The 24,908-nt window shown below is 42.3% G+C and overlaps 1 protein-coding gene across 3 annotated transcripts in view; it reads right to left on the reverse strand.

Annotated features, from left to right (window-relative positions):
- The window catches only part of cdca7b (cell division cycle associated 7b), a 21,220-nt gene extending 10,830 nt beyond the window's left edge, over positions 1–10,390 (reverse strand). The window contains exons 1-3 of one of the 3 annotated variants that reach the window (XM_048556671.2): positions 10,305–10,390; positions 9,392–9,496; positions 4,304–4,417 (exon numbers count right to left, since the gene is read on the reverse strand). In XM_048556671.2, the coding sequence (XP_048412628.1) occupies positions 4,304–4,417; positions 9,392–9,496 (219 nt within the window). In that variant the 5' untranslated portion in view covers positions 10,305–10,390. Of the gene's footprint in view, positions 1–4,303; positions 4,418–9,391; positions 9,497–9,878; positions 10,069–10,304 lie in introns of those variants that run through there. The other 2 variants (XM_059654673.1, XM_048556679.2) reach the window with 2 other exon arrangements.
- Between the last annotated feature and the right edge of the window lie 14,518 nt (positions 10,391–24,908).

Here is a 24,908-nt window from a genome sequence, read left to right on the forward strand (position 1 = left end):
GTTAAATCAGGGATAAGACGCAGACAAATACTCAAAGTCATACAAAAGCCAAAATACTCCAGCTGCTGGAATTTAGAAATTAAAACAAAACCAAAAACAGCACTGGAAATGCTCAGCTGGTTACCTAGTATCTGAAAAAGAAAGAGCGGTTAATTTTTCAGGCTGAAAACTGACAATATTGAAGAAAAGATTCTAGTTGCCAGCAGATGGGAGAAGGGGAATATAAAGAGAGCATAGTCTGGAATAGGGTGGCGGACAGCTGTGATTAGCTGTCAAAAGATCTCACGATGCAACACCCAAAGTGGTAATGGATTTGGTCTACAAATAAGCTCAAAACGGCTACATAGCAACCTTCTGAATGCAACAAGGGACGAAATCAATATCACGGACACCCTGAAAAAATACAGAGAGACAGGCTGAGGTCATCATCTAAATTTGAACTCAGCCCAAAAGGGGGTAAAGTGACAAAGTGAAAGAGACAGGCACTTACTGGAACACGACCAGGACAATGACAGAAGGAGTGTAGCAGCAAGATGGAAAATTAAAATTGGAAGCAACCAGAAGCTATGGTCATGCCGATGGACTGAAAATGCAGTTCTGCAAAGCTCAGCCAGTTTGTATTGGATTTTCTAATCTGGAGGCATCGATAATACCTGGACTTCAAGGGTAAAGTCATGAAGACAGATGATAAAAATCAGTCCTGATTTCAGAGTATCACAGAATCCCTACAATGTGGGCACAGGCCCTCCAGCCCAACAAGTCCCCACCGACCCTTCTATTATCCCAGACCTATCCCCTTTAACCCCCCTAATCTAGGCATCCCTGAACATTACAGGCAATTTAGCATGGCCAATCCACCTAACCTGCACATCTTTGGACTGGATTTCTCTGGGACTTAGAAGGTTAAGCAGTGATTTGATCAAAATCTTCAAGATATTAACAGGAAAAGACAGGACAGATAAAGATAAGCTATTTCCACTGGCAGGATATTTGAAAACTAGGGGGCATAGTCTAAAACATAGGGGCAGACAGTTCAGGCGAGATGTTAGGAAGAACTGCTACAGAAAAGGGTGGTAGATGCCTGGAGCTCTCTTCCCCCAAATGATACTGGATGCAGAATCACTTGGTAGTTTTAAAATCTGAGATAATACCTTTGCTTAATAAAAATTTAAGGGATAATGGGCCAAAGGTGCACATGTGGAGTTAGGCCACAGATCAGTGTGATCACACTATATCACAACAGCCCAAGGAGTTGATTGGGCTACTCTTACTGCTGTGAGAGTAAATTGCTGTTTCAGTGGAATGAATATTTGGGGACTTGTAGGTCAGTGTGGTAAAATCATAATTCACTTTGAATATGTTTGGGCTGACCGAAGCCAATCAACAAATCATTGCTTAAAATAAAATATACCTGATAGTTCAATGAAAGTGCATAAAATACAAGCAATTCTTAGTCAGAGATTTAAATTCATAGCCACTGGGCCTATTGATCAGCACAAGCAGACCATCTTACATGAAAGCAACCTAACATAATGCTTGCTGGATTTAATAGAAACAAATTTGAGTGATATATATATATAGTAGGGCTCATTTTCGTGTCTCACTGTGCCACGCTTGTACAGGCTGCCCAAGACACACAAGTGATTACCCTTTACACCCTGTCTAATTTATGACAGACTCTGCACAGCATCAAACGGACAAATGGTTAAGTGATTTGTTCGCTTTGACCAAGTTATACAACAGAGTGAATTATTCCTTCGTTTATGAGAAGGCAGCCACAGCAATGTCATGTCCACATGATCATTTCACATTGCTAGCCTAGTCACCTGTGTGCCAAGCAAGGAAGACAAACACATTTATTTTACGCCATTATATCATGGCATGTCACCAGTGTGTCAGCAAGCTTGATGCTGAAAAAGGCATGAAAGCAGTCTAATGGCTAACCTGATCTGATCAATTCTCACGGTTTATTGCACAAACCATGAACTGTAAGTCATGCAGTAGATGAATTTTAGTGCTGCTGTGATGGCAGGAGTGCAGACCGTATGCCTAAAAACTAGCGGGTCATATCAAAAATCATATTTCTTCAGCTTTCACTACATGGAAGGTACTGACTATACCCGTGCAAAACGCGTGTCCAACATTAAAGTCAGAGATTATTACAGCATGGAAACAAGCCCTTCGGTTCAAACTGGTTAAGGCTGTTGTGATCTTCCATGCATTTTCTGATGGCATGGTTTTACCGTGCAAAAATGAACATCGCAACATGGGTTAAAACACTGTTGTTAACAGTGAACAGGGACGACGGGAAAAAAAAAGTTGCTTAGACAAAATTGGTGTACCCCAGATGAAATGTTGTGTCCACTTCTTCTACGTACAGGAATATTTGGACTTGGGTATGGAAAGTTTCCTCACAGTTCATGGATAAAATTCAGCACCATTTTAGTTTTATCCTTGCATCTTTAGGTGTCCTATCACATAAATGCACATTGAAGTTCTACAGGACACAAAAGCTGTATTAGAGGGAAAATTCTTTAATGCCTGTCCCATTGAAAAAGGATCTAATATAAGTTCCCAAAATTATACAAAGTATAATACAATAGAGGAAAACAGTTTCTGATTTAGTGAGAAGAGCAAAAATTATGAAAAATTTCATTAAAAATGAAAATATGAAAATTTCCATAAAGAATAGTAGCACTGGTTTTATACTTTGAAAGGTTGTTCCAAACAACTAAGAGAAAAATTGTACACCCATTTGAAGAGGAGGAAAGCTTAAAGCTAAAATGGAAAGAGAGCAGAGGAGGAATTGGTTTTAGATGGGTCATTGTGGAACTCCACAGGTGACCTGCTGTGCACCAAAAACTTGCACAGTTGTAATTCTTCTAAAAAGGAATTCATTGTTTGAAAACAAATATTGAACTGTTTGAGAAGCAAAAGTAGCATTGAGTTCGACGAAAAACAAAGATTTCTGCAAGTGCTCAGGTCTATAAATAACTGGCTGCTGAGAGAACAATTAGATATAAAAAGGGGATTCCCCCAGTTACAAATGGCCAGCTTGAAAACACAATCCCATACAGGGTTGTAATTTAAAAGAATCACCATCACGAATGATTTATGAATGACTATATTATATTGGTCCTGCACCGTATTCCGACTTGCGTACAGACACAAGAGGAGAACCCATTCACCTGGACAGCCCTGCCGTAGTTCCTCATTGAAGCAAAAAATTTAAAGGATTTGTTGAACTCCAAGTTCAAATGAATTTGACGAAAACAAGCTTTTTTTAAAAGAAAAGAAATGGATTCAGTCAGATTTATTCCATGAATCCAAATACAAGGACGAATACAAAATATGCATGTCAAGACCCACCACACTAGGACTGCACAGCATGCCCTCCCTCTCCCTTAAGTAGAACATGTCATATAGAAATAATGATTAGGAATTAAAATCATTCTTGGGAAACAAAGGAGTCGAATTGATGCAGGTTTCATGAAAGTTTTGTGAAGGTATCTAACTAATTTTTTTTGTTGCTGTGATTTACAAGTTCAAATTGGCTCAACTTCTTCACATTCTTAACGTGAAAACAACCTTCTAGTCGCACAAATTCATCTGTTGGCTACTGGGAAGCAAAGCCGTCAGGCTGCTTACTTGGCAAAAATGATGGAAGTTATCATCCATTACTTTAGTTACAATTCCCAATGCAAAATACCATTCAACAGATTAGTTAAACATTAAAACGAGTGAACAAAAGTATCAGCTATTCAAGCCAATATATTTTTCATAAAACTATTACATGCACACAATTTTTCAATACATTTTAAAACCAAGAACTGCAGAAGCTGGAAATCTGAAACAAAAGTAAACTGCTGGAGAAATTCAGCAGGTACGGCAGAATCTGTGGGGAGAAATAGAGTCAATGTTTTGGGTCTAGTGACCCTTCTCCAGAACAGGGTGATAAGGGTCACTGGATCCAAAATATTGACTCCGTTCTCCCTCCACAAATGCTGCCAAACCTGCTAAGGTTCTACAGCAATTTGTTTTGGTTTTCACATTCTGTTCTTGATTTGCATTTCAACAATTAAAAACACTTTACCTTAAGACGACAGGATAAATTGCTACACATCAAGGATGAACTTGAGGCACAATTAATTCACTCACCAACCACATTTTAAACTACAATGGATTAAGTACAGGCCTTCCCACTTATTCAGGTAAGTGTTTGGGACTGTCTGGTCAGAACAGAGGCAAACTTTCCAGCAAAGTCATTTAAATTAAGCCTTGAAAAATAATTATGTTAACTTACATTAATGCTCTGGTTCAGGTCGTCAACTGCATGGTCCTTACATTCAAAATCTTGAAAGCCCAAAAACTCATCATCACTTGGCGCATCAAAGATGTCAGCTATTAATTTTGGTATCTGTGAATATAGAGGGGAGCATAAACAGTACTGTCTCGAAGTGGCATACTTAACAAGTGTATCTAGATAATAGCTTCAGCCTCTTCACAAGCAAGTCTGAACATTTAATTCCAGTAACCTGCAAATCTTTAAGAAAAACCGAAGAGAACTGCAGATGCTGTAAATCAGTTCTGAGGAAGGGTCACAGGACCCAAAACTTTAACTCTGATTTTTTCCTCACAGTTGCTCCCAGACCTGCTGAGCCTTCCCAGCAACTTTGTTTTTGTTTCAAATCTCTAAGAAATTTGCACTGAAATTATTAGTTTACCACAGGATTCCTAGGCAGGAACAAAGACAGGCATTAAAGTACAATTGTAAACATTGGGCAAGCTTGGCAGTGCATTCTTGTAGAAGTCAATATATTTGAATATTCTACCAAAAACCACTAAACTAGTTCACAAAGGATAATCTTTTACTTGAATGAGATTTGAGTTTCTCAGCATAAGGATGTAAGCTTCAGAAACTGAGAAAACACTTAAGGAAAGGTACGTGCAGATATTTCACAGTTATCCTTGTAATTTCTCAAGTTGGCCTCATACAAAACCATACAATATTTTTAAAATAAACTAAATTTACAAAATATCTTATGTGGCATCAGAATATCCCAAATAACTTCAAAGTAGTGATTATAAAAGATGCATTGTTAGGAAATAGAGCAAACCAATGAGGCAAAACCATCCAAGACCCACAGACAACAATAAACTACGAACTGAACATGTTAACAAGTTCTGCAGAAGCCAGATCGTTAAAATTGACTACAGTAAAATTAACAATTTCAATGTAAAAGCATTACATTTTAAAATATCAAATACTCAAATATCTAAACCAAAAAAATTCAAGCTAAAAACTTTGATATCATTTTAGTTTCAACATTAAATGACAAGCTAGACACTTCAATCCTAATCACTAAGGACAGTACAAGATACATATGCGAAGACTCTCCATAAAAAGATGACATGCCATTTTGTAACATTTTTATGAAGGCATTTTATTGATCTCAAGAACCTGAAACAATATTCATTCCATTGGCTTAAACAATGAGACTCTCAACAGATTTGTCATGGGGCAGGAAGCCAATCAGCCCATTATGTGTGCACTGACTCTCCAAATGACCATTATTAATTAGTGCCAGTCTCCTGCCATTTTCCCTGCATATTATTTTGATTTAAATAATCATCTAATGCACTTTTAAAGACCTCAATTGAACCTGCACAATTCCTGGCTGTGCAGTCCAGACCATAACTATAATCAATGAAAAAGTTACTTTCTTGCATTCCATTTGCTTATTTTGCAAATTACTTCATATTTGTGCCCTGATTCCTAATCGCTTTAAGTAGGAACTGTTTTACCTTGTCCTTTCTATCCAGGCACCTCAATTTGAAGACTGATCAAATCTTCCTATACCATTCTCTTCTCCAATAGATCTGAGAAGTTGGGACTATCTTCATAACTGAAGCATTTCGTTCCTGGAACTTATTTTTTTTTAAGAAACTGCTGCATTCTCTCCAACATATTCACATTACCTATAGTGTGATACCCAGAACTAAACACAATAGCCCAGCCAAAGTTTAACTAGCATTTTGTATAAATTAAGCATCACTTCCTTGTCCTTACAGTTTATGGTCTTATTAATAAAGCCATGGATGTATAACTGCTCTCTCCACCTGCCCTGCCAAATTCACCTATTAACAGAAGAATGCATTATGTCCCTCTGCTCCTGCATTCTCTAAACAGTAGCTCAAGGGCTATCATTCCTTTGCTTTCAAACTTTCACCCGTAACTGCTGTTCTCATTCACAGAATGACATTGATCCATATATTCTGGTCTCCGAAAACCAACAATACAGAGATCAGGTACCGGGTGTGAAATCTGAGATGCATGTCAGGAACCTGTGGAAGTCACAACCTGCTGCACTGTAGAAATTACCAAACATTTGAGCTTCCACTGGGTAAATTTCAAGTACCTAATACCTGAAGCAAGTATCTTCAAGTCCAAGATAAAGTTAGATGACAATGACAAATGCATGGGACTCTGCTGGTTATCAAGAAAATGTACAGAAAAATCTTGTCAAACTACAGAACTGACTGTCAAACAAAGATGAGTAGGCTCAGTGGGTTAGCCAGAGAAAACACAGGGCTGGCTCAGGGCGGGATGCTCTTCAAAGGGTCAGTGCAGACCTGATGGGCCCAATGGCCACTTTCTGGAATCTAGGGATTTTATTATTCTCTGGACTATGAAATTTTCAGGTCTTTTATCAATCAGCCTTTGCAAACTTTAATGTGAAATCAATGACTGGAACTTCAATTATTCACCCAACACAAACTATTCTCAAAGCAGGTGTAATTTTTGTTGTACAAAACAAATGCTCCCCCCACAGCACCAATTCCAGCCACAATCGCAAAGTCAATTTCAGTGACCTATTTAGGCACAAGCCAAACTTCTGACCTCACATCCAAGTCAGCATGCTTTTGATGGTAACACTGCCCTCTCCATTCCTGTCTCAGTCCATCTGTATTTTTGTCACCAGCAGATACAATTCCTTACTGGCCTCCCACTTTCATAAACATAATCTCATACAAATATGTGCTGCCCATTTATCATTCTACAAATCTCATCAAAAATGTTCACACTCACTGTCTATCCAATCTCCACTTTGGTGGCAAGAACAGGAAGGCAGATTAGTATCTGAATGGAGTCAAGTTAGGTAAAGGGGAAGTACAACGAGATCTAGGTGTTCTTGTACATCAGTCAATGAAAGCAAGCATGCAGGTACAGCAGGCAGTTAAGAAAACTAATGGCATGCTGGCCTTCATAACATGAGGAATTGAGTATAGGAGCAAAGAGGTCCTTCTGCAGCTGTACAGGGCCCTGGTGAGACCGCACCTGGAGTATTGTGTGCAGTTTTGGTCTCCAAATTTGAGGAAGGACATTCTTGCTATTGAGGGAGTGCAGCTAGGTTCACGAGGTCAATTCCCAAAATGGTGGGACTACCATACGTTGAAAGATTAGAGCAACTGGGCTTGTATACACTTGAGTTTAGAAGGATGAGAGGGGATCTGATTGAGAGGTCTAAGATTATTAAGGGATTGGACACTCTGGAAGCAGGAAGCATGTCTCCGCTGATGGGTGAGTCCAGAACCAGAGGACGCACTTTAAAAATAAGGGGTAGGCCCTTTAGAACAGAGTTGAGGAAAAACTTCTTCACCCAGAGTGTGGTGTATATGGAATGCTCTGCCCCAGAAGGCAGTGGAGGCCAACTCTCTGGATACTTTCAAGCAAGAGATGGATAGAGTTCTTAAAGATAGTGGAATCAAGGGTTATCGGGATACGGCAGGAACAGGATACTGATTGTGGATGATCAGTCATGATCATAATGAATAGTGGTGCTGGCTCGAAGGGCTGAATAGCCTACTCCAGGACCTATTGTCTATCCCCAAGGCACAGCACCTTTAACATTGCAAATTACTCGAAACAGTAAATCACAGGAATGTTATCAAAACGCAGTTCCACTCCAAGCTCCATACACTGATTTTCTTTCTCTCCCCGCACCCCCCCCCCCCCATTTTGTTGTTGGTCAAGAAAAAAATTCTGATGGAAAGTTGTGGATTTGAAAAGCTGCTGACTGACATGCTGAGTCTTTCCAAAATGTTACTTTTGTAGCAAATTCCCAACATCAAAAATATGTTCAAAACAGAAGCTGCTAGAAAAGCTAAGCAGGTCTGGCAGCATCTGTGAAGAGAAAATTGAGTTAACATTTCGGGGTCCGGTGACCCTTCTTCAGATCTTACAGCATCTGCTGTTTTTTTGGTTTTTAGTCTGAAATATGTTGCTTTAATGAGGGCAGGATTCAGAAGAAGTAACCAAAATACTCAAGTCACAGGCTAATGGTATAAAGTGCAATACAAGCAGAATCAAGAAGCGATTTTCACATGCGCACACTCAACCTCGCTCTTCAACCACACACCAGGCCCTGTTACCATACAGCCTGTCGCTACACACCCTCTTGTTCGTCACTAACAGTCCCTATTAACTACTCACCCTCCCAGCCTGATCATTAGCAACTCCTTTGTCTGTCCAACAGTATTTCTCTCTCTTTGCGTTCTATCCTATCATTTACTCCCAACCCCACCCACCTCCTTATTTTTCTGCATAAAGACTGACGTTTTACCAGCCACTATCAGTTCTGACGAAGGGTCACCGGATTCGAAATGCTAACTGTTTTCTCCTTCAGGAGATGCTGCCGAGCTTTTCCAGCAACTTTGTTTTTTGTTAGAGATTTTCACAGCCTAGGGACCAGCCAAGGACACCATCAGGGAAACTGAGATCTGGGAGGCCTTAGGGGGAAAAGAGATGAAGGATAAGACTAGAGAGATTTTAAAAAAGGGATGAGATTACTTTTTTTAAAATCAATGAGTTGTCAAGTTGGAAGTCGGGGATTAGCCATCCGAGTGTTGAAATCGTGAAGTAATCTACAGTGAAATCTGGAATTCTCCACTCCAGTCTGTTCCTAACGTTTCACATTTTTATCTCACCATTAGGAGCCATGTTGCTAGCCTACCAGGTCCCTAGCCCCACTTTGGGCTATTTCCTATATTAAAGACTTTTCAGAAATACGTATGCATTTTTAAAGAATTTCCCTACAATAAGTCAGCTCACAAAAGCTACAGATTCCAGCATCAACTTGTAACACACACACAGGTTACAGCAAGCAAGAATTCTTAGTCTATGACTTGGAAGCTTCTGGTGACTGACCTTATTAAATTACTCCAATTTCACATTATGAAAAAATATTCTCAACTATTTACACAAAGTGTATAAAATGCAGTCAGAACATTAACACAGCTTACGACCTCACAATACTTGTGCAATTGTTGGCAAAAGTATTTTCATTGCAAAGTTATTTAAACAGTATTTACTTTCTTCTCATTTACTTACATAATTAAGATGGTTGTATCTATTGTTAAAATCTTCCTCTGGAAAACCCAGAAATTCTTCATCATCACTCTGAGTATTAAAGATATCTGCAATCAATTTTGACATCTGCAAAACAAAATAACAAGAAAATGAATTGTCCTATAATATTCTGAACACAAATTAATTTGATGATTCGTGCAAGGATCTGCTACATATACCACGTTACCCAAAAACGACTAACAACCAGCTTAAAATAATCATGAAAAAAATGCAATTATGTTAAGAATAGAAAGTGCAATAATAGAAAATGAAATCGACTACCATCATTTTGTTACACACGGTTTCCTGTTGTCAAAATTTGCGGTTTTACAAGCGCAACGTAAACAAGGAAACAAAAATAGAAGTTGCTGGCAAAGCTCAGCGGGTCTGGCAGCATCTGTGGAGAAATCAGAGCTAATGTTTCAGTTTTTACAGACAAGAAAACAGGCTGCTCAAGGCCAAAACAAACCTCATTTCCTCGAGACTGACAAAGTGCATCATTTTTTAAAAAAACAAACAAACACGTTCACAGTTCAAGTGGAAAGAATCAGTCATCTTTCTGCGGTACTGAAAAGGCATCTCAAAGCAAACTGAGCCGTATTCAAAATATGACGACCACGTTTTAAAGAACGTCTAACCATTTCCACATGGTACGCTTACTCGGGGGAATGACGGTTTGAAAAATGAGCATGTAAAACCAAGAATTCTCTCCAGCTCAACAGGGGAAAACGTGCACATTTCCCGCCAAACCCTCCCAGTCCCAGACTGTTTACACAACAGAAGTGCAAAATTTTTTAAAAAGCGCGGAGCAGCAAGCAAGAGTAACAATCACAGCAGCAACCCGCTGTCTGGATGTGGCCGGTTAAAGCAGTCAAACAGTTCCTGCTACCCTCACCTTTCTCCCAGTCACTGCAGCCGCAGCTCAATCAGAGCCACCTGAGGAATCCCGGATAGAACACCGAGACTGCATGGAACCCCGCGGGACCATGGGGATATTCCAATCATGGGACAGGGGAGGGGGGAAACAGACACACAGCTCTGGGACATCAAACTGCTCCTGTCGTCGTGCGTTGCATACTAGGAAATTTTCGAGCCCTACTTGAACCATTGATCCATTTTATCTCCCACCGAGTTTCATATTTTGAACTTCAATTTGCCTACTTCGGTCATCTCTCACTATTCTCCCCTCTATCACACCAGTGGTGTGGACCAGCTGCGGGAAAGCGCGCTTGGCTTTTGGCGCGCTAAAAGTCGGGATCCCGCTCAACTTCACTCAGTACAAAGGGAGAGGGAAGGGGAAAGGGTAAGGATGAGGATCGAGGGGGAAAGAAAGAAAAGAGGGGAGGAGGGAAGTAGGAGTGAAGGGGAGAGTCGAGGAGGAGCAGCAAAAGAAGAGGGGTTGGTGAGCCAGCCTTTTGATTGGTAGGTGTAGAGGAAAGTTTTGTTTTACAATATTGTCACTTGTGGCCCGATCTAATCTTCAAGAGCAGACTTTTCAGTCAGCCAAAGGTTGTAATTTATCGAAAAATAAATATTTCACTACATTCTCAGTGCACTCACTGTTTGAGAAAGTTTTGTTTTGTTCTTGAATATCTCCGTTGCCTTTGCCAATTAAGTTTGAATATCATCCCGTTTCTCTTGGCTGTTTCACCAATGGCAAAACAAATTCCCTCTATCTAATCTGTCTAGATCCCTCATGATTTTGTATAGCTCCATCAAATCCAGGGTTACCAACTTTCTTGGATTTTTCAGGATTGTCCCAGGACTGTGAAATAAGTCCAAGACAAAAAAAACACTAGTTTCACAACTAATCGCGGGAGACTTTATCGGAATTAGACACAGTAGCTTGGAGTGATCAGTGATTTCAGAGCCTGATAAGCTACGTGTTTGGTTTTAAGATTTATAAACCGTGTAAATACCTTTTTCCCCCCCGTTATGAACCTATAGTAGTGAGCAGGGTGAATTTTTTTAACGTTTTACTGAAATCAATCTTGATTATTTTTTAAAAAAGGGATTAAGTTTTCCTACAGCTGTGTTTTTGAGCTGTACGACTGCAAACGCTAACTTTTAAATAAAGTGTTGTGGTTTTTTTGGGTATGTTCTGGGTGTGTAGATTGTTTATGGCACAGATGGCTTTTGGTAGAGTGACGAACTCTTCCTGTCAGATGTAAGAGATAGGGAGAGATTCAGGGTTTGTGGACATTATGTCTGCTGGATACGTGTTTGGATGCAAATCCTATGGGATTGCATGGATTGTTTGGAGCAGCAGAGGGAGGCAATGAAGAATTTAAAGAAGCCAAGAGTGTGATGAAAAGCAGTTTGAGAAATGTAGGAAAACCACAGGTACAGTCAGGTAGTAGGGTTGCCATGAGGGAAGGTAGCGAGGTCATGCCGAGGTTTCCTGTGGTGATCCCCATCTCAAACAAGTATGGCATAGCCAGGTTTCTGGTATCAAGTCTGGCTGTACAGTAATGTGTGGTATGTCGGGTTCCAAGTGATCAGTTGTGATAGGATAGTGTCTAATCAGGGAAACAAATAGATGTTTCTGTGTCTGACAGTGAGATGTCAGAATGGTATGTTATCTTCCTGATGCCAGGGTCAAAGATATCTTGGAGAGGGTGCATAATAGTCATGAAAGGCAGAGTGACCAGCAGAAGGTTGTTGTTCGACTTGGTACCAATCACATAGGAAAAGAAATAGATGAGGTTCTACAGATAGAATACAGGAGATTAGGCAGGAAGTTTAAAAAGTAGTTTCTCAAGGGTAGTAGTAACTGGATTACTCCAGGTGCCATGTGCTAGTGAGTGTAGAAATTGGAGGATTGAGCAGATGAATGCATGGCTGAGGAGCTGGTGCAAGGGGTAGGGATTCAAATTTTTGCACTGTTGGGATCTCATGTAGGGTAGAAGTGACCTGTATGAGAAGGATGGGTTGCACCTGGATTGGAAGGGGGCCAAATTCCTGGTGGGGAGATTTGCTGGTGCTGCTCAGTAGGCTTTAAGCTAGTAAGAGGGGGTGTGGGCCCCGCAGAGATAGTCAGAAAAGAGATAAGTCTGAGGCTGTTACAGCAGGGAAGATGAGCAAATTAAAAAGTGAAGGTAGAGAATGAGGTAAGACTGATGAATTAAATTGCATTTATTTCAGTGCAACAGGCTTAACAGTTAAGGCTGATAAACTCAGGCTATGGTTGGGAACCTGGGACTGAGATATCAATGCTATTACAAAAACGTGGTTCAGGGGTGGACTGGACTGGCAGCTTAATGATCCAGAGTATAGTTGCTACAGGAAGGATAGGAGGGGAGGCAGAGAGGAGGGGGAGGGTGTTTTTTTGGTTAACAATAACATGGCTGTACTTAGGGAGGATGTTCTTAGACAAATACCCAGTGAAGTTACTTGCATGGAACTGAAAAATAAGAAAGGTATGATCACCTTATTGGAATTGTACTACAGGCCCCACACACCCCGAATAGTTAGTGGGAAACTGAGAAGCAAATACATAAGGAGATCTCCGATTTCAAGACTAGGAGCCACATTTTTAGGGTGAGAGGAAAGAGATTTAGAAAAGACATGAGAGGGAATTTTTTTACATAGAGGGTAGTTCACGTGTGGAAAGAGCTTCCTGATGAAGTGGATGTAGGTATAATTACAACATTTAAAAGACATTTGAATAAGTACGTGAATTGGAAATATTTGGAGGGATATGGGCCAGGAGCAAGCAGGTGGAACTAATTTAGTTTGGGATTATGTTCGGCATGGACTGTTTGGGCCATAGTTTGGGATTATGTTCGGCATGGACTGTTTGGGCCAAAGAGTCTGTTTCTGTGCTGTATGACTCTCAGACTATGTCTAAGAATAATAGGATTTTAATGGTACGGCATTTTAATTTTCCAAACATAGACTAGGCCTATCGTTGTGTTAAGGGTTTGGATGAAGAGGAATTTGAAGAGGATGACGATGAAGAGAAAATGTTCATATTCATTATGTGGCTGAACTTACTAGAGAAGGAGCAAAACAGTACCCTCTTTTGGGAAATAAGACAGAGCAAGTGACTGAGGTGTCAGTGGGGGAGCACTTTGGGCCAGTGACCATAATTTTATTAGTTTTAAAATAGTTATGGAAAAGGATAGACCTGATCTAAAAGTTAAAGTTTTAAATTTGGAGTAAGGCCGATTTTGACTGCATTAGGCGAGAACTTTCAAACGTTAATTGGGGGTGGATACTTGAAGGTAAAGAGACAGGTGGAAAGTGGGAGCCTTTAAAAATGAAATGATGAGAATCCAGAGATTGTACGTATAGGAACACACTAAGGGCAAGGTGGGTAGGTATAGAGAATGCTGGACGATTAGAAAAATCGAGGCTCTGGTCAAGAAGAAGGAAACATATGTCAGGAAAAGAGAACTGGGATTAAGTGAGTATGTAGGCAGAAGGAGTGTAACCAAGAGGAAAATCAGGCAAAAGGGGGCATGAGATACGTTTGGTAAATTGGGTTAAGGAGAATCCAAAGAGATTCTACAGATGCTTTAAGGGAGAAAGAATAACTAGGGAGAGAATAGATGCCCTTAACAGATCGACCAGGGTATCTATGTGTGAAACCACAAGAGATGGGTGAGATACTAAACAAGTATTTTGCATCAGTCCTTATTGTGGAGACGGACATGGAAGCTAGAGAACTTTCTGGCGGTTTGGGGGCTGGAAATAGTGATATCTTGAAAAGTGTCCATATTACAGAAGAGGAAGTACTGGACATCTTAAAAAGCATTAAGGTGGATGAATTCTTGGGACTTGGTCAGGTGCATTCCTGAACTTTGTGGGAACCTGAAATGTTAAATGATTAATATTTGTTTTGCTGACATGTAAGACATTAGGTGCTAAGCTGCGCCGTAGTCACTTCTGTCTTGCAGACAAACTGTGGTAATCTAATTGTACCCTGCTCTCTGTAAACGTTGAACAAAGGCTTAAAAGATATTGAACTATCGAAAATAGCGATTGAGAAGTAAGGAACTATCTAGTCGTACACAGATAATAGCAACTGCAGGCATGAGAGAATCTGAGATAACAAGGTGTAGAGCTAGATGAAGACAGCAGGCCAAGCAGCATCTTAGGAGCAGGAAAGCTGATGTTTCAGGCCTAGACCCTTTATCAGAAAGCAGAACAGGAAAGATGGAGAAAGGAGAGGCAAATGTGGAATCAGGATTGAAGTGTCAAGCCGGTTTATCTTGTGGGAATAAAATGGAGGTACCCCCTGATATGTTTGGTCTGCCAATATTGTTCCAAAATAATGACACCAATGACCAGGAGGAGGATTGGCAAATTCCACCTAGTGCCCAACCACATCAACCCATATACCCTAATCCCTCAGCCAGTGCTCCTCCAATTCCACCTCAGCCTCAGTCCAAGGACCAGCAACCACTACCCCCACCCTATTTTCTACCACTGTCTGCTCATCTACAACCTGACCCAGGTCCCACTCCACTTACCCAGCTAGCTCACCCTGGAAATGTTACCCACCCCACTGACTAGAACCGGACTTCGGAAGGTTTCACTGATCCGGTTGCTTTCAGAACCCGATCAAGAACCCAGAGAAGAGAACTCTTTTGAGAGACATAAGGGACAGAACAATTTTTCCTATAATACTGACACAAACAGTAGTAGTGAACATGACAAGCCTCAACATTACAACCTTGAAGACGAACAATGGTCCAGTTAGGTTATAGAGGGACCGATCGATTCCAGTAATTTTTACCAAAGAAGAAAGGGCAGGGGTTCCCATAAATGCAAAGACAGTTTCCTGCGTGGACAGACCCTAACCCAAACCACCAGGCCTGTCCACCATCCAGGTTTAAACACCTTGGAAACCCCTAGAGATGTGCTTAATCATGTCCCAAGCCCCAAACCAAGAAACAAGCCGGAGGATTTTATTGATGACATTATAGGGATGATCCAGGTGTAATCAGCCTCCTTCAATCCTCTGGTATCTGCTCAGAAAGCAGAGCTCTTTGCTTTAATTCGGGCTTGTATCCTGGCTTCAGGAAAATCGGTAAATATATACAAGGACTCACGATATGCCTTTGGCATGGCCCATGCCTTCGGCCAGTTATGGTCGCAGTGTGGATTTCTGACCTCCTCAGGGACACCTACTCAGGACTCACAATACGTCCAAAGCCATCCTCCTCCCCAAGCAATTGGCCATAATCAAATGTGCGGCCCATGTAATGGACAATACAGATATCAGCAAAGGCAATGCCAGAGCTGTTCGAGCTGCCAAAGATGCTGCAACAGCACGCAATTCTGTTGTGTCCTCTACGAACCAGTAGGTGATAAATGGCTCACCTGCCTCGAAAACAATGAGCATACCAGACATTGCCACTGTGCACCGTTTACGGGGGGGGGGTGCCCTGACTCAGTAAAAGAAATATGGAAGATGCATGGATGTTTGGACTCTGCGTCAGAGGTCTCTGGATCATTCCAGTTGGCCAAATGTGTATACCTGATGCTTTGTTACCAATGCTTATTGACTGTCTTCATACTGATATCCACCTTGGCAAGGAGGGAATGAGTAATATCACGTTACATACCTGTTGGCACCCCCGATTGGCTGAGGCAGCACAGAAATGTGTCAGGTCATGTCTGACATGTCAGCAAAATAATGTTGGGCAAGGAATGCAGTGCATAACGGGTAAACACCCTTGCCAGATGCCCCATTTGAATGGATTCAGTTTGATTTTATCGAATTTCTGCGTGTACATTGCTATAAGTATTGTCTTGTTATTGTTGATGTATTTAGCAGATGGATTGAAGCTTTTCCAACCACTAATCATAAAGCCTCAACGGTGGTAAAATTACTACTGACAGATCATACTGAGGTTTGGAGTGCCTTGACAAATTAGTTCAGACAATGGCCCCCACTTTGTAGGAAAAATCAGCAAAGAACTATGTGAGGTGCTGCATATCCAGCTGGAATTCCATTGTGCTTACCACCCTCAGGCGGCAGGAATAGTGGAAAGGGCGAACAAGATTCTTAAAACCGGAATAACTAAGCCAATGTCTGAAACAGGTCTCAACTGGTTGAAGATCTTGCCTTTAGCCCTGTATCATACGGGAATTACCCCACACTCGACCACTGGACTGTCAGCCGCAGAAATAATTTAGGGCCGACCCAGTAGGACCCCTTGGGATGCCGACACAGACCCACCTGCCCACGTAGACTTAAATATTATGGGAGAGGAAATGCAAAGATACTTTGAGCAACTAACATCATCTCTAAAGTTTCTCCATTCACAGGTAAAGCACGCCTTCAGACCACCATCACAAGCAACGGATCAGAGCTCAGATGACCAGAATGGACTCCCCAGACTGCAAACGGGAGACCTCATGCTGATCAAAGACTGGGATTGTCCCAAGCTCAGACCCAGTTGGAAAGGACCATTCTAAATACTCGTTCAGATGCCAACGGCAGTCAAAGTCCGAGGACAGAGTCGCTGGATCCATCTGAGTGACTGCAAATGATGAGGCCCTCAGATGGCCTAAAGACTACGCTCGTACTGTGTGGTATCATGGCTGCCTTCGTGGTATAAGGCCTGGAGGACAACTTATTTTATTAGGCTCATATGCATTTGCATGGTATTAAAAATGTGTGTTACCCACTTGCCCAGTCAGTAGAGGTGTTATTTGTAGCTATCCCTGGGTGGGCCGCCCTCAACCTATACACCGCAGATACTTTAGACGCCCCCTGTGTGGGTCAAAGCGGGACGCTTAGAAGGGGATATCAGGACAGTGCGTAGTGCTGATATATTCAGATAGATCTCAGTCCCCTAACTGCACTGGAACCCATAGAAGAAATGGTAGGATTTGCTCTGATCCCAAGAGCTATCCACTTTGCTTCTCAGGATGGGGATGGGGTTGTGCATATGCTTTGGTCGCCACGAATGCCTCTTGTGCCCAATCTATGTGCCCACAGACATTGCCAGGTGAGCAATGGAACATTCACCTGTGCCTGTGATGAGGAAAGGCGCTTAAATGTTACTGCAGGAAGACAGTTCATTTGTGGGCATTGTAATGGAACCCAGGTCAGCTCTGCCTTTTGGTCATATCCCTTTTATGATTACCAACTGATCAGATCGGAGGAAATTCTGCCCAGGAAAGAAACTGGAGATATGAACAGTTCACAAGTGCCAATAGCAAAGCAGTCAAATGCTACTGGGCCAAAAAAGGATTTGCAATCCTTCTCGATGGGACCTTTACTACAGCCACCCCATCTCTCCTGTCCTATTTGCTGTTGGGACAATAGGACCACTTACTGTCCCATGCCCACAGAAAGCACACACCCACCGCAGAATCATTACCCAAGCGGTTAGTGAGGAATTTTGTGTAAATTGGAAAGACTCAGTAACTCTAGGATCTTCTCTTGGCTATAGGTTCCTGGGAGCGCTGTCCCTCGGAGTATCGGCAGGAGTAATGGCAGCAAAGAACCGGAATTACCTCATTTGTGGGTTAACTATCCTGGGAAACAGAACAGTGAGGGGACTCGAAGCAATTAATCAGGAATTGGCAGAGTTAAGGCTCTACGCACAACAGACTAGATATGCAGTGGATTGTCAATTGGCCCAACAAGGGGGAGTTTGTACAATAGTAGAAGACAAATGCATCACCCACGCCATCCAGCCTATTAAGAAACAGTTGGATGATTTCAGACAAGGTCCTAAGAAAAGAGATGACTGGCTAGGGTGGCTACTCAGTGGATCCTGGGGATCCTATCTACTGTATGGGCTAGTAATTCTTGTTGTTATAATCATTGTACGTTGTGTATTAATAACTCACTTAAATACTGGCTGTAAGATTCTTATGAATAAGCTGGCGGCGCCTTTCACAGCCCCCATTTAGTTGGTTATTATGGAATGATAAAAGGAGGGAATGAAATGTTAAAGGATTAATATTTGTTCTGCTGACATGTAGGAAATTAGGTGCTAAGCTGCGCCATGGGCACTTCTGTCTCACAGACAAACTGTGGTAATCCAATTATACTCTGCTCTCTGTAAATGTTAAACAAAGGCTAAAAAGATACGGAACTATCTAAAACGGCAATTGAGAAGTAAGGAACTATCTAGTCGTACACGTTGATTTTGGGCTCACCTTTGCTTCTGCTTAAATGATTAAGTCATGTACTATCACTGTTGCTAGGCATGTGACTACAGGGGAATAAAAAATTGTATCTTGCATACATGACTGACTGTGCTGTAAAATCCTATATAAAGGGAGGACGGTTACCTTATTAGAGACCATCACTTAACACGGCTCCGTAAGCCCTGCGAAGATTGTGAAGTGATCCTCCAAAAGCTTGTACTTGCTTAAATAAACTGTGGCTATTCACAGAAGTTGGCGTATTGCATTTGTATCAAGTGTGTAGGAATCTCCTAAAAGGGAACACCACAAGGCTAGGGAAGTGATTGCTGGGCTCCTTTGTTGAGATATTTTTATCATCAATAGCCAAGAGTGAGGTTCCAGATGACTGCACATTGGTTAATGCCATTATTTAAGAAAGGTGATAAGGAAAAGCCAGGGAACTGTAGATCGTTGAGCCTGATGTTAGTGGTGGGTGAATTGTTGGAGGGCATTCTGTGGGACAGGATTTACATGTATTTGGAAAAACAAGGACAGATTACGGATTTCTGAAGAAGGGTCTAGGCCTAAAATGTCAGCTTTCCTGCTCCTGTGATGCTGCTTGGCCTGCTGTGTTCATCCAGCTCTACATCTTGTTATCACAGGTTATGGATAGTCAACATGGCTTTGTGCGTGGAAAATTGTGTCTCCCAAACTTGATTAAGTTTTTAAAGGAATGACAGTGAAGATTGGTGAAGACAGAGTGGTAAACTTTTTGTCTATAAGGACGTTAGCAAGGCATTTGACAAGGTTCTGCATGGTAGACTGGTTTGCAAAATCAGATCACATGGAATTCAGAAGGGTTGTCTTGAAAGTAGGAGACAGGGTAGTTTTGGAGGCTTGTTTTTTGGACTTGGAGGCCTGTGATCAGTGGTGTGCCACAAGGATTGGTGCTTGGTCCACTGATTTTTGCCATTTATGTAAATTATTTGGATGTGACTGTCAGAGGTATGGTTAGTTAGTATATAGGTGACTCCAAAATTGGTGGTGCCGTGGACAGTAAGAAAGGTTATCTTAGAATACAAAGGGAACTTCATCAGATAGGCCAACGGGCTGAGGAGTAGCAGATAATGTTTAATTTAGATAAATGTAAAGTGTTGCATTTTAATAAGGCAAATTAGGGCAGGACTTGTACAATAATAGGGCACTGGGGAGAGTCTCCAAACAAAGAGACCTAGGGATGCAGAGATAGGAAGAATTGCTGATGCTGAAATCTGAGATGACAAGATGTAGAGCTGTATGAACACAGCAGGCAAGGCACCATCAGAGGTGCAGGAACACTGACGTTTCGGGTCTGGACCCTTCTTCAGAAATGGGGTAGGGGAAGCGGTCTCTGAAATAAATAGAGAGGGGGGAGACGATGATGGAAGGTGGATAGAGGAACAGATAGGTGGAAATAAGACAGACAGGTTAAGGAGGTGGGGATGGAGCCAGTAAAGGGGAGTGTAGGCAGGGAGTTAGGGTAGGGATAGGTCAGTTGGGAGGGCGGAGCTGATGGGTGGGCGGGTAGACGGACAGGACAAGGAGGCAGGGATGAGGCTAGTGGGTAGGAAGTGGGTGTTCGTCAGTGAGGTGGGAGGAGCGGATAAGTGGGAGAAAAGACGGACCGGTCAAAGAGGTAGGGACGAGCTGGACTGGTCTTGGGATGAGGTCGGGGCTGGGGAGATTTTGAAGCTTGTGAAGTCCACATTGAGACCATTGGGCTGCAGGGTTCCCAAGCGGAATATGAGGTGCTGTTCCTGCAGTCTTTGGGTGGCACTGCCCAAATGCATCACCTCTCAGTCTTCTGGAGGAAATTCCATTTGCCATTATTCTGCCCATCAGACAAGCCTGAACATATTGTCCTGTATAAGGCTTTCTTCCTTGTGATCGACAACTTTACCAATTTTTGTGTCATCTGCGCGTTTGCTGACCACAATTTCTACATTGTGCTTAGATAATTAACAATACTGCAAATAGCTAGAGACCCAGCACTAGGCCTGCGGTGAACCACTGAAAACAGGCTTACAAAAGTCACAAAGATAACCTTTGACAATCACCTGCCTCTTGCCACTAAGCCAATTTTGGATTCAATGTTTCTGAATTTCCCCGGATCCCATGTGCTCAACTTTTTTGACCAGTCGCTCTGCAAGACCTTGCCAAAAGCCTTACTGAAGTCTGCGTAGACTGTATCTATGTCTAAATAATTGGCACCTCTTCTGTCTCCAGAGAAGATTTGAATATGACCCTTATCCAACAGAACCTACTTTTTTAATGTCACTTTTTTTCTCCCAAATACAACTTTCAAAAGACTCCTGCCATTTATTTGGACTATGAGTAAACTATTCAATTGCCTGAACCTGTTCTAGAATTCAACTGTGTCAAGGTGGGTGTGTCTAATGGCTTTTGTCTGTGCTTCAAATTTCAGAGAGCTGAACAGTGCACAGAAGGAACCTGTAAGCACAAGAGAAGAACCACAAGATTCTTCACAATATTTTCCAAGTTCAATGGCAGGAAAGGCAGTCTAACACCAGTGTCCTCTCCCAAGCCAAAAGCCTACCTTCAAGGTACTGATTACTTAAAAAAAGATACACTAGACAAATCATGTCCCTCGTATGCCTGAAACCAAACACTTGAAGTAACTGCTCTACTCATAACTCTGTTACAGCAGGCAACTCCCAGGATACATACCCACCGGCTTATGTAGCAAACAGACTGCATTTGCAGCAAGCAGGCAGCCGTGTCTCAACGTCTTAGGGAAATAGCTCTCACCTACAACAATGGAGGTACCTGTCAGTTGGGGGCACCATGACAGGAAGTGAAGAGAAGCCTCCTCCCATCCTAGTCCAAGGGACCTGGTCGGGACATTGACGATCAGGGGGCATCGTGCCTTTGCAGTCAGGGAGTGTGTCATGATCAGTCCAAAACAAAAACAGAGATTTCTGGAAAAGCCTAGCAGGTCTGGCATCTATGGGAGAAACCAGAGTTAAAGTTTTGGGTTCACAACTCAGAAATGGTCAGTTCATTGGCTTGATAGCACCAAGCCTGGAGTGGGCCCAGCCAGGGCAAGAAACATGCAAAGTGCTGGAAACATCTTACCTGGGGCTCTCCAGGCATGTCAGTCAAGGATGTGGGCAATGGTCAGTCTATTTGGTCCATCAATGGAAAGTAGGAAGGAGGGGTGAGGCAATTGTAGCTGTTGTTACGGCTCCGAACTTCGGCTGTTTTTCAAGACAGCATGGGTACACAGGTTTTATGCAAAGGTGCAGCACAATCGTGAAGGGGACGGCAAGCAGTGGGGAGAAAGGTGAAACATGGCTCAGAAGAGAGTAACAATCGGGTGCCCTGGCTTCAAGGGGTGGGAGTGGGCCAATAATGTCACAGTGCAACAGTCAGCATTCTCTCCTTGTAAGGGGTGAGGACCTGAATGTTAGACTCCCCTCCGTCTGTATGTACCTCTGTCTTGTTAATGATTGCTTTCTGCTGTTATAAGCAAAAAGATGGGTGAGTGTGTGAGCTGACAGCGAGTGACACAGCTGTCAGTGTTAGTACATGTGGTGAAAAGGTGGCGAGGTGTTACAAGGGACTAGGGAGGCAGCACAGAAGTGGGGGGAGTGGTGTGGAAATGACTGAAAAGTTAGCGTCATGGTATCGTTAACACTGCTGTATCACAGTGCCAGGAACCCAGGTTTGATTCCAGCCTTGGTTGACTAACTGGAGTTGAACATTCTCCCTGTATCTCGGTTTCCTCCAGGCACTCCAGTTTTGGCCAATAGTCCAAAGATATGTGGGTTAGATGGATTATCTATGGTAACAATGGAGATAAGGGCTGGGTGGGATGCTGTTCAGACAGTTGGTACAAACTAGATTGGTCAAATGTCGCCTTTCTGCATTACAGGAATTCTAGGTGTTACATTCAATAATGACAGTAACAGAAATGGATTTTATTTCATGGGTCAATGGCGCCAGTAATAGAGAAGCAGGAAATTGAATATCAAAGGTCATTTTAATTGTAAATAGTGCTTTTTAAAGTCTCTTGTGGGACATGCGCACCACTGGCTGGGCCAGCATTTATTAGTCCTGCCTAGTTGCCTTTGAGAAGGTGGAGATAAGTTGCCTTCTGAAAACACTATGATCCATGTGCTGTAGGTTGACCTGCCATTCAATTAGGGAGGGAATTCCAGGATTTTAACCTAATGACAGTGAAGGAACTGTATGAAATGCATTGCTGTATTTCTAAGTCAAGATGATAAGTGGCTTGGAGAGGAAATTACAAGTGGTGGTGTTCCCATGTCTTTATATGAGCTAGTGGTCGTGGGTTTAGAAAGTTATGTGTAAGACACAATGCTGTGTATTTGCAAATGGTGTATACTAATGCTACTGAGCATGAGTGGTGGAGGGAGTAGGTATGGTGGCAGTTGAGTGGGCTGCTTTGCCCTGGATGGTGCCAAGCTTGTTAAGTATTCCTCGAGCTGCACTCATCTAGGGAAATGGGGACTGTTCTATTACACTCCTAGCTTGTGCCTTGAAGATGATAGATAAGCTTTGGGGAGTCAGGAGTTGAGTTACTCACTGTAGCATTCATAGCCTCTGACCTGCTTTTATAGCCACTGTATGTAGATTGCAAGTCCAGTTCAGTGACTGATCAATGGTAAAATCCAGCATGTTGATACTAAGGGATTCAGTGATGGTAACACCATTGAATGTCACGGTGAGGGTGGTTAGATTGTTTCTTATTGGAAATCGTCATTGCCCAGATTTATGTGGTGCAAATCGAGTCATAAGCATGGAAACAGACCCTTCAGTCCAACTAGTCCATGCTGACCATGTTCCCAAATCAAACCAGCCCCATCTGACTATGTTTGGCCTTTTTCCCTTTAAACCTTTCCTATTCGTGTATTTATCCAAATATCTTTTAAATGTAACTGTACCTGCATTGACCACTTCCTTTGACAGTTCATTCCATGCACTGACCACTCTCTGTAAAAATGTTTCCCCTAATGTCCTTTTTAATATCCTGCTCCTCACCTTAAAATATGCCCCTTGCTTTTGAACTCCCCTACCTTAGGGAAAAGACCTTTGCTATTCACCTTGCCCATGCCCCTCATGATTTTATAAACGTCTGTGAGGTCACTTTCAGCCTAAGTCTGGATATTGTCGGGTCTTGGTGTATTTGAACATGAACTCCTTCAGTATATGAGTCCCAAATGGTGCTGAACATGGCTGAAATCAGTTGTAGAAGGGAATGTCAACCTTGTTTGACTGGCATCTTCAGTCTCACATAATTAGTTGTTTTCTTTGAAGAGATTTTTATAATGTCTGAGTGTTTATTGATACAAGACTAGGAGATTGTGGATTATAGCTTTTATCACAGATACTGTGAATAGTTGTGGCTGATCAACACTCTTATGAGAAGGGGAGATGGACAATATATTTCAAATAAAGTTTTGAATTGGGGGCGTTTGTTTGGCTCCTGACTCAGAGCTAGAACTCCTCTTCTGAGGAGCCATGAACCATGTCTCCGAACAAACCATGGGGTTATTGAGGACAGATTGAGGACAGTATCAACATGTACACAGTGCAAAAGAATCTTAAATCCGTGGTGTCATCAGCTAATGGTAACAGCATTTCCCTGTCTATTTTATCTACAACTGTCATAATCTTGTTATGGTCATTGTTTCCCCATTGTTAAGATTAGATACCCTATAGAGTGGAAACAGGCCCTTCGGCCCAACAAGTCCACACTGTCCCTTGAAGCATCCCACCCAGACCCATCCCCTATAACCCACACACCCCTGAACACTACGGGCAATTTAGCACGGCCAATCCACCTAACCTGTACATCTTTGGACTGTGGGAGGAAACTGGAGCACCTGGAGGAAACCCACGCAGACACAGGGAGAATGTGCAAACTCCACACAGACAGTCGCCCAAAGCTGGAATTGAAACCCGGGTCTCTGGTGCTGTGAGGCTGCAGTGCTAACCACTGAGCCACCGTGCTGCCCCTAACAAAGGTAGTCATTTTGTGCATGCATGGAATTATCTGTTGTGTAATCCAAACCGACTGTGGAACCTTACTGCACTGTGCTTATCCAATGACGACTTAAATGTACCTAAAGTTGGCGAATCTACTACTGTTGCAGGCAAAGCGTTCCATTCCCTTACTACTCTCTGAGTAAAGAAACTACCTCTGACATCTGTCCTATATCTTTCACCCCTCAATTTAAAGCTATGCCCCCTTGTGCTCGCCATCACCATCCCAGGAAAAAGGCTCTCCCTATCCACCCTATCTAACCCTCTGATTATTTTATATCTTTCAATTAAGTCACCTCTCAACCTTCTTCTCTCTAATGAAAACAGCCTC

The sequence above is a fragment of the Stegostoma tigrinum genome, chromosome 2, assembly GCF_030684315.1.
Source record: "Stegostoma tigrinum isolate sSteTig4 chromosome 2, sSteTig4.hap1, whole genome shotgun sequence".
In the NCBI taxonomy this organism is placed as follows: domain Eukaryota; kingdom Metazoa; phylum Chordata; class Chondrichthyes; order Orectolobiformes; family Stegostomatidae; genus Stegostoma; species Stegostoma tigrinum.